Source organism: Lycium barbarum, chromosome 12 (genome assembly GCF_019175385.1).
Source record: "Lycium barbarum isolate Lr01 chromosome 12, ASM1917538v2, whole genome shotgun sequence".
NCBI classification, from domain to species: Eukaryota; Viridiplantae; Streptophyta; class Magnoliopsida; order Solanales; family Solanaceae; genus Lycium; species Lycium barbarum.
The window spans coordinates 100,117,144-100,128,470 of record NC_083348.1 but is presented as its reverse complement, the minus strand read 5'-3'; the positions used below and the strand labels follow the sequence as shown (position 1 = coordinate 100,128,470).

General features: G+C 38.0%; 1 protein-coding gene across 1 annotated transcript; it reads right to left on the bottom strand.

The window, feature by feature from the left end:
* Positions 1 to 524: 524 nt before the first annotated feature.
* LOC132624730 (PKS-NRPS hybrid synthetase cheA-like) lies at positions 525 to 2,063 on the bottom strand. The gene is made up of 2 exons (XM_060339461.1): positions 1,992 to 2,063; positions 525 to 1,928 (listed from the first exon to the last, which is right to left on the bottom strand). Exons 1-2 carry the CDS (start codon positions 2,061 to 2,063, stop codon positions 525 to 527), a joined length of 1,476 nt encoding a protein of 491 aa, XP_060195444.1.
* Positions 2,064 to 11,327: the final 9,264 nt, after the last annotated feature.

Here is an 11,327-nt window from a genome sequence, read left to right as displayed (position 1 = left end):
AGCTAATAAATACATTTTATCCAAGAATTAATTTTAGCCAGCTATAAGTCGATAAAGCGACCGTGCTAGAACCACGGGACTTGGGGAATGCCTAATACCTTCTCCCCGGTCAACAAAATTCCTTACCCGATTTTTTGTTTCGCAGACCTATAAGTAGAGTCATTTCCTTTTGATTAGGGATTCAATAAGGTGACTTGGAACACCAAAACTCAATTCCAAGTGGCGACTCTGTAATAAATAGATAATCCCTTTTCAAAACGTTACTTTAATTGGAAAAACCCTTCTAATAAATATAATATAATATAATATAATTTATTTTTATTTTTATTATGAAAAAAAAGGGGTGTGACATTTGGTTAAAATTAAACTATACATTGCTCACCAAACTAATATTGAAATGTGTGTTGGTAAAATGTACTTACTTTCATTGTGAAGCCTCTACTTATCTTTTCAAGCAGAACCTTTTTAGCCCAACATGTCAGGTCATGGGACGGTCCTGTTGCATCTAATTTTCTCTGGTAAAACTAATTTTGCAGCTTGTTCTGGATGTAATCAATACATGCCATTATTGGCAACTCCCTTGCTTTCCTCAATACATAATTCATTGTCTCGACATTGTTTGTTGTGAGCATGTTGTAACGCTTGTTGGTGTGGAATGAACGTGACCATCTTTCCGATGGTTCTTCTTCTATGTATTCTGCAGCTTTTGGGTCGATTTGTTGTATCTGTGACATATAGGTACGAAACTCTACCTGTTTGTAGGTAGTTGCTGCATTGTAGAACAATGATAGGATCGCTTCGAATGGGAAATATTTCTGCAAGTTCTTCTCCATGTGGTAGATGCATATTCCATACTGGGTATCTGGATACAGTTCTTTGATTGCAGTTGCAATTGATGAGTGGCGATCGGAAATAATTGATAGGTCTTTGCACGTGCCAAACACCTTTTTCACGTGTCTGAAGAACCACCTGTAGGATTCATTATTCTCAGAGTCTGCAATACCAAATGCGAGAGGAAATATGATGTTGTTTCCATCTTTTACCATTGCTATCATGAGCACACCGCGGTATTTTGATTTCAAGAAGGTTGCATCCACCATCATTACTGGTCTGCAGTGTTTCCAACCCTCAATTGATGCTCCATAGGCGAAAAAAGCATATTTAAACTTATTGTCAGCGGTCCATTTGATGTTAGCAACTGTTCCAGGATTTCTTAATTTCATCATGTGAAGATATTGCGGTAGAAGTGTGTAGTTATTTTCTGGGCTTCCTCTTATGACATTATAAGCGTGTTGGAGGGAACGCCATGCTTTGTGGTAATCAATGTGCAAGCTATATCTGCTTCTCATTTCTTCAATGAAAAATTTGGGTATTATCTCTTGTAGTGTATGGCGTACTAGGTCTGTAATGTATTCCGCTATGACTTTCGAAGTTGCATTCCTCATGTCAGAGGTGATGAAATTTATTGAACAACTATGTCTCTTTTCAAAGTTAACTACTTTGAAAAGTTCTGATCCTCTGAACCTTGAACTGTGAAAACGCCAAATGCAGGTTGGGTCAACACATCTGATGTAATACCGTTGCGTGCATGGATTTTCTACCTTGTACTGTTGATGACGAGTAATTGCAATGTTATTCATGCACTTTTTCTCGGTATCTTTGTCTTTGAATAAAATGCCAACTTCTATTTGATCAATCGATGCACTAGGTGTCAAAATTTGTGTATCATTTTGTATCCTCTTCCTCTTTAGTGTCTTTCTTTTGTTGCATGACTGTGTTTGTGTCTCTTCAACTTTCATGCTCAGAGTAAGTGATACAACATTCATTGAAGTTGGATACTGAGAAAGGTCATTGTTTACAACTTGTTCAATGTTTGGCGGTTGCCATTGTAGCTGCTCAGGTGTCTGGTTAGGAGTTACTATCTCGCTCTACTCATGTGGAATCCCAAGGTTATGTCCAATAGGGCTGTGTTGTTCGTCATCCAATCCAACTTCAGACATGTCTTCTTCATAAGCAATGCCGAGTTGTCTGTCAATTTCCTCTATGGTTTGTCCTTCTGTCATTAGGATAGAGTCATTATGATGTTATTGTAATGGGTTGTTCTCCGCATCAATTGAATTGAACTCTAATATGAAACGGGAATTTCTGAAGTTGTCATTGTTGTTGAGCGGGTACAAGCAAGTGTGAAGATCAATGTCGTTTGTTACACGTATCCCTTTGGATGTTTTCTCACTGGTGTGAAACTATATGTTGGCCTCTTTTTGCTGAGTATCTTGTGTATGCCCCGCAAATATCTGTTGAGTGAATTGTTGAAAATTTACACCATCGTTGACAACTATTAGCTTGGTTTCATGATTAACAGAATTATAGGCGGTGTCCCATTTACCGTTGAAGGCTATGTAGATGCATCGTTGACACTCGAGCTGGCCGACCACCCTTACCTCACAAGGTCAAAGACGTCATCGTTACCTCAACGTGGTTGGGTTGTTCAGGGAAAGAAAATTGTCATGTCTGATCCAGCCGCACCAATTTCAACCGGTTTGGAAAACATCGTGATCTCTAGTGATCCTCCCGAGACTTCCGAACATAGAACTACTATGCTACATGATGAACATATCGCCCGTCTGACTCAAGAGATTGAGGACCTACGTGGCGAACTAAATCGGGTTAGGGACCTGACCAACTTATCCGTTACACATCAAAGTCCACCTCCTGAACCTAGAAATGTCGCACCGAACCCACCTCGTTTTCCATCACTCGAATCTCCAGTTCCTGAACATTTCCCTCCACAAAACAATTGTCACGACCCAAATCTGACACTCAGGCCGTGACCGGGCACCTGACGAGCTTCTACCCATAAGGCGAACCCTCTAAGCAAATCATGAGAAAATTAACTAATAAAATGAATAATACGCAAAGTATCATAGTATAAAGAGAAGTGCAGAAACGAAATACAAATACTGAGTCTTGCCCATAAACCCCATAAAATGTCTAAGTCATAGAACTGCTAGTCTGAATATAAAAGTACGAGACGTAGCTCGGAATACTACTAAGTCAACTAAAGAAGAAGAGGCCGCCATGATCTAATGGTGGCTCACCTCTACTGAACTGGACTGAACAAAGCTGGAATGAATCAAGTATCGGCTATCTGGTCACCGTAAACCACACCTGCACACATATAACATCAACAAGTATGAGTCTAAAAGACCCAGCAAGATCATCGACACTCTCAGCTTACCCCTGGGGCAAGTCTTTGAAATTCCTGATAATGCATAAAAGCAATTACACAGTATAAGTATATTAAATATATACAAACACTGAAGCTAAAGCAAAAATCATGAAGCACAACCAGCCAAAACATGAAGTACTCTAAATCTGAATCTATGCTCACGGGACATAGTACGTATTTGTCTATGTCTTACCCCGTCTTCCGGAGAGGGTATTATTTACCCCCATCTTACCCGGGTCACTTAAGATTCTAGCATCAATCTCTCACTGAACATCAATGGGACCTATGGAAATATGCCCCTCTAAAAATACGATAAGTGGAACATACATCCAATCAATACCATTTCCAGACTTTACATTTATTTAAAAAGTATCTGCTTAAGCGAATTTACGCTAAATGAGTCATACGGTCATTACTTTAGAAACTTGAAAATTATCCCATTTAGATCATGCTTGCCCACTCACATGAACTAAACGGTTTAAATGCATACATACAACACAACCATATGCTTTTTAAGAAAAGCAAGTAAACTAAGAGTTTAAGCCTCACTTGCCTTATAACCGGAACGCAGTCTCTCTCGAAATGCCAAATTCTCTTCGAACGATTTCCGATAGCCTCAATCTATTCAATATCATAAATAACTGGTCCAAGTTAATGGGTCAAATCTCATGTTCCTAATTCGTAAACTACCGGTTCAATGTCAATATTTTATACTAAATTTCATAATTTCCATAGAATGATCAAACTGTATCTTAATAATACTTCTAATAAACAAATTTCAAAATATGATATAGTCTCCAAATAGTCATAGCCGTAATATATAAAGAAGGAAATAATTGAAATAAAAATTTGGCACTGAACACAGTGCACGAAAATTTCACAAATTCATCACTTTGAAAATCCACTTTCAATCTACTGCTATTTGGTCCCTCCAAGGTTTGCCTAATAATTGCTTCTTATATTAAAATAATATTTAATGTTATTTCCCCCTAAGCCAAATGAATTCCCTGCAAAGAAAAATTGTAATCCAGAAAGGTATTGCCTCTTAATAAATACCATTTCAATTGCCAAGGCCTAAGAAACACAATCATGACTCCATAATTAATTTGTCCTTCAAAGATAGGTTATTGGCATTATTCAGTATGAATTACTTATGCTAGTCATCCTATTACAGTTCATCAATCATAACTAAGGAATGGAATTAAGTACAATACCTGGATACAGCAAATGAAATTTCCACTCTTTCCAACTCACCACGCCACTTTGACAATTTCTCTCGTCCGAAACCAAGACAAAGTCCCAAAGTTATAATGCCTTGGTAGAAGAAAAAGGGAATGGGCTTGCCCCACTTTTTCCCACTTAAGCATATTTTATCATTTATAAACTTCACCAATTTTGCACTCACACGTCTACATATTAACATTGACAGCAAAATGAAAGTGGATCTTCTTTTCCCACTTAAACATATTTTATCATTAACTACATTCACTAATTTGCACTCACACGTTTACATATTAACATTGGCAGCAAAATGAAAGTGGACCTTCTTTTCCCACTTAAACATATTTTATCATTAAGTACATTCACTAATTTGCACTCACACGTTTACATATTAACATTGGCAGCAAAATGAAAGTGGTCCTGCCCACTTCTTTTCCCACTTATTCACTTAACTGCCTTTTCATATAATATATCCTATAAATTATATATACAACTAAATATATCTACATATATATTATATGAATATATTTCATAATTATCTGCTTTGGTACAAGACCGCTAAAATTAAATAAACTATGAATAAGGAAGTAATTCAAGACACTTGGAAAAATACTGGGCTGTTACAACAATGCACCTACCAACAACAACTTTCCTCCAATCACCCTCACAAATTCACCAAATCCGTTATCCGTCTATACTACTCCACAGAGTCAACCACCCACCTATACTACCTATGCTACTCCAAATCCACCACCCGTCAACCCACCAAATCAATTACAAGTTCATACTCCTTACATTTATTTACCCACCTACACTAATCCAGCACCTACAAATACTCCTCTAAACCCACCAAACCAACTACCTACAAACACCACTTATAACACACCACCTCCAGTCCAAAACACTCCCACCGTCCAAACTTATCCAACCCAACATATACAAGGGGCACATTTTGTCACTCCCAACACGCAATATGTTCCTCCGGTATATGCAGCGGAAACATAAGCCTATACCAACCCAGTAACGGTCAGGTTCCAACCCGAGGTAGATCAATACGAGGAAATGGAAAAGAATGCGAAAGCAGGGGCAGATAACATATTGCTAAAAGAGATCCACAGTCTCATAGAAGAAATGAGAAACCTTCAAGTCGCCAGGGGAAGAAAAAGTGTAGAATATGAGGATCTGTGTGTTCAGCCTGACGTTGACTTACCCGCAAGCTACAAACCGCCGAAGTTTGATACTTTCAATGGAACCAGCGACCCCCATACACACTTAAGGGCTTACTGTGAAAAACTGGTTGGAGTAGGTAGAGATCAGAACATAAGGATGAAGCTATTCATCAGAAGCTTATCTGGCGAGGCTCTTACCTGGTATACCCAAAAAGACGTCCGCAAATGGCGTGGTTGGAGTGACATGGCCCAAGACTTTATGGATCGATTCAGTTTCAACACCGACATCACACCAGACAGGGTCTACATGACCAAGTTAACCAGGAAGTCAACTGAGTCGTTCCGCGAGTATGCGTTACGCTGGAGGTCAGAAGCAGCCCTGGTTCAACCCCCGATGAACGATAGAGAAATGATTGCTACCTTCATCGAATGACAAGCTGGCATATTTTATGAGAAAATGATAGGCATGATAGGACAGAAATTCACAGAAGTTGTCCGAATGGGAGAAGCCTTAGAAGAAGGCATCAAATCAGGGAAAATTCAGGATCTTACTGCTTTTCAAGTAGTAAACAAGGCTATCCAATCTGAATCTATCAGTGGGACCAAAAAGAAGAAAGAAGACGTCGCTGCAGTCATGAATGTCTAGGGACATAAGCCAAGCCAAGCCATTACATACTTTAACCATCCATAACAACCTTTCTACCCTTACCACTACGCTGAACCCTACCAAGCTCCACTATCTCCTTACCCTGTCTACAACGCCCAAGCAAATCACTACCAACCCCGAGCACCTCACCACCAAAACCCACGTCCATACCAATCTGTTCAAGCTCCCACTTACCAAAATCGACCACACACCACACCTAAAGCCCGTCCAAACCCTGACATCAAAAATACCCGTAATTACACTCGGTTCGCTGAACATTTGGCTCAATTGTTTGAAAGAATGAAAGCAGCCGGCGTGATACAACCAATTGAAGGGAAACTTCCCGATCCTATTCCAAGATGATTTGATGGTTCCAAGCGCTGTGCTTACCATTCTGGAGTCGCTGGGCATGACACTGAGGATCACTATGGCCTCAAAAATAACATTGAAGCCTTGATTAAAGAAGGAGCGATCCAACTTACTGGAGCTCGGCCCAATGTGGACAACAACCCTTTACCTACTCATGAAAATGCCAACGTGAACATGATCATTGTTGAGAAAGATGGAGATGTGAAAGCCGTCATGCCATAAACCTTTATCGCTCCCGTGGAAACAGTCCAAAGACAAGCAACAATGAAGATTACTGCTACAGCTACTCGCAACACCGAGACACCGACCATCCGGGGTGCCTAACCAGGAGAGACTTTAAAGAATTGGACTTTTACTCTGTCCCTGGTTCGCCGGGAGTCTTGGTAGATCAACATGTAGTAAACATTTTGTGATAGCACGATCTTAAAATTAGGGCTTAAATCGTGCGCCAAAACTTTTGTTGCTTTGCCTCATCTTTTGAGAGATTAAATAGCACAATCTATGAATGCATTTCTGATTTTCCTTAACTATCTGTTATTTGTTATTTTCTAGTTTACTTTAGTATACAAATTATCAAATCTGCCAATTTCATGATTGTGACATAAAATGAACGAATGAACCAAGTACACCTCGAGAGAATAATAAATTAGAGGATAAGACAAGATTCCATTTGGAAGAAACGGAATAGCCGATAGGTGATGACATAAGCCTGAAAGCTAGCAATTCAAGAAGAAAACAAAGGACGACATTAAGTTAGACAGCCTAGTTTGCAACCCTTCCTTTAACAATCAGTACGAACTATGCTGACCTGATTCCCTTGGCGGGATACGTAGACAGCCCACATAGGGTTCGGTTGCATTATAACAGAAAATCCAAAATCCTTATGTAAGGAGAACTACATATAGCCTGATTCCCTCGACGGGATTCATAGACTATCGACATACGGCCATATTTAGGTAGAAATCCAACAAACCTTTGCCATTACATAACAGAACTACGCCGACCTGATTCCCTTGGTGGGATACGTAGGCAATCCATATCGGGTTCGGTCTCTTTATCAGAATATTTCAAACCATTTCATGTACCTTACGAACTACGTCCTGACCTGATTCCCTTGGAGGGATACGTAGGCAACCTATACAAGGTTCAGTCACACCACAACATAAGCTTAGTACACCCTTCTAAGTCTAAAACTGGGGCATATTTTGAAAGATTAGACAAGAGAAGAGTTGGACATCGATAGGATTAAGGCTACCAGACAGGAAATAGCATAGACAAATGACTTTTCAATCGTTTCAGAAGTGTCACAATCTGAAGTTGGCAAAAATATTTTACATACATATATTTACATATATCTTTCCTTGCATACATATATTTACACATATATCTTTCCTTGCATACATATATATCTTTCCCTATATACATATATTTACATATATATCTTGACATACATATACTTATATACATCTTTCCATATACATATACTTACCTTTCAAATGAATCACTTTCTTTCAATCGTTCTCACTACTATTCATCTACCGAGGCTTGAACGGAGATCACAAGATCCAAACAAACGAGACGAATGGAGCGCCAACAACGTCAAGCTTCGAGTCAACACGAATAAACTTTCCCCTCCCAAACTAAGAATCTTCTTTGAGTGCAGGAACAAAAGACCGCGAGACCAGCAGTCAAGTCTATCGATCACGGCTAAAAAGCATCATTTGGCTCATTATGGCCTCGACTTAAAAGCCAAATGGCTTTATTTCTAACTTTATCTTTAATTTTATTTTTTTATCACAATAACTTTATGACTTTATTAACAAATATACCTGTTTTGTAGGTTGTCGAGATTGGAGGCGAATTAAATCAGGATTACATCGAAGACGTCGTTAATTTGGCTGTCACGACACCGTCAACATCATCAGCCAAACGGCTACTCTATCACTTTACTCTATACTTTACCAATTACTTTATCATTTACTTTGCAAACTTTAACAACTTTATCCTGAACTTTACAGGAATCAACATTAAATCTCCGAAGACAACCAGAGGCATCATTTGGCTATTCAGCCTTTTCCGCATTAGCCGAACGGCTACACCATCACTTTACTTTGCCAATTGCTTTATCATTTACTTTACCAACTTTAACGACTTTATACTGAACTTTACAGAGAATCTGCATCAAAGTCACCGAAGACTACCGGGGGCATCATTCGGCTATACATCCTCATATGCATAAGCCAGACGGCTACACTATGACTTTACTTTATCATTCACTTTACCAACTTTAACGACTTTACCCTGAACTTTACAGGAATTATCATTAAGTCTCCGAAGACAACCGGAGACATCATCCTACTTTACGACTTTACCCTAGACTTTACGGGAATCTTCATCAAGTCTCCGAAGACAACCGAAGATATCATATGGCTATACAACCTCATTTTCATAAGCCAGACGGCTGCACTCTTACTTCACTTTTTACTTTACTAATTACCTTATCATTCACTTTAATAACTATACCTTAATTTCACAGATATCCTCGAGTCCCCGAAACAACTAGAGACATCGTTTGGCCATACGGCCTCATCAGCATATCATTTACCATCAAGTCCCTAAAACAACCGGAGACATTATATGGCTATACAGCCTCATCTGCATAAACCAAGCGGCTACACTTTTACTTCACTCTCTATTTTATTACTTTACTTTGTCATCCACTTTACTTACTTTAACGACTTTACCTCAAATTCCACAGACATTTATCATCGAGTCCCGGAAGACAGCCGAAGGCTTTATTATTATCATTGAAGTCGCCAAATACAACTAGAGATATTATTACATCTTCAGCGTAAACATCACCCATTCATTCAAGTCCCTGAAGACAACCAGAGACAACAGTTGGCCACACGGCCTCATTATAAGCCACACGGCTTTATCTTCATTCTCACACTCATATTTACTTTACATTTTCAACTTTACCCAGACTTTATTACTGATTCTGACATGAATTTCAGTTTTTCACAGAAAGTACAATCTACATACAGAGATACAGCGCAACGTGGAACTTTATCTTACGCAGTGAACTAGGGCAAACATGCTGAAGAGGAATATCAAACTCACAAGCAAAGGTCACAGATCTACTCTCGAACTCAATTCCGCCTACGTCCACAAACACGTGATACGTAGGTTAATTTTTCTTTCATAGCTACCGCTAAAACTCTACTCAATCAACCCTCTTCACAATATTGCAGTTTTACTATATCCCAGTCTTACCATAATTCAACACTGGGGCAAAGCGTAGCGTCGGTATTGATTCACTTCTTTCGAGCTACGTACAAATTGATTCTCACGAAACCCGAGTTATGTAGGCAATTTGAAACGGTTTCGGCCATAATTCCTTCCACCCTATAATATTTTTCACCAATTCTCCTAACCCTTATTTTCTCAAGTTCTTCCAAGTTCGTATTTGTTGGTCAGAATAAAATTGGCTACTACGTCAACTTCTTCGCCCGAAAACTCTTACATCGTCTCCGGTCGAAGAGGGGCATCTGTTGACACCCAATTTTGTCCCTCATTTATTTCAATTTATTTTTCTGGAGCTTCGAAATTTATGAACAAGCTAAATATTTTATTTTCACTACTATTTTTTATTTCTACTATTATTAATATCATTACTTTCATTTTCACTATTCTACTATCAACATTATTAGTATTACTTTATCACAAATTTTAAATGGTTCGTCATCGTTTCATTTTAGGATTTGTACTCGTTAAATTAATTTTACTTTATTAAACCCTTTACTTTCTACATACTAATTATTAATTGTCTTCGTATAATATATTTTGTACTGGTTATTAAGTTAAAAGCCCAAATAAATTAACTGAAGGAAGAAAAGGGCCACATTTTCGGACCAACAAACGGACCAGCCCATATATTAAAGGGATAATAACCTATATATACATAAGAATAGAGTATATTTACAAAATATGACGATACTTTTCAGTTTACAAAATATGACGATAAATTTCTTACAAAACATATACTAAATTTTTTGCTCAAAATTTTGTGTATGAAATGTGTATATCTCGCTCAAGGCTTAAAGATTTCGCTCAATATTTTGTGTATGAAAATTGTATGAAATGTGTATATCTTGCTCAAGGCTTAAGTTTGCTCAAATTTTTGTGTATGAAAACTGTATGAAATGTGTATATCTCGCTCAAGGCTTAGAATTCACACATTTTTCGTACGTGAAAACTGTATGAAATATGTATATAACTGTGTAAATTTTGTTAAGTTCATGTTAGATTTTTGGAAATTTAAAACAACTACAATAACATTTTATACAACTTTTATCCAATATTCATACAAATTTATACAGCAATAACAACATAAAAAACTTAATTTACAATTTTCATACAAACTCAGCATACAATTATCATACAACTTTAATACAAATTTGAATCACGCTTCGAAATTTGAAAAACATCACGCTTCAAATCTCACGTAGTGATGCAATTAAAAAGCTTTCTCACTGCTACCCTAAGAAATAACCGAATCCAATGAAGGGTCATCAACCAAATCAAAAGTCTTTGACAAAAATGACGAAATTGATGTTTTTTCAGATCTGTGTTCTTTAGATATGCAGCCGGAGTCATCAATATATACTCTAACAGACACAGAGAATTGGGA

Excerpts from the sequence above, each read along its gene's own strand:
- LOC132624730 (XM_060339461.1), bottom strand. The coding sequence starts at position 2,063 with ATGACAGAAGGACAAACCATAGAGGAAATTGACAGACAACTCGGCATT. Across the intron at positions 1,929-1,991 it reads ATGAAGAAGACATGTCTGAA|AGCGAGATAGTAACTCCTAA; the intron begins GTTGGATTGGAT and ends CCACATGAGTAG.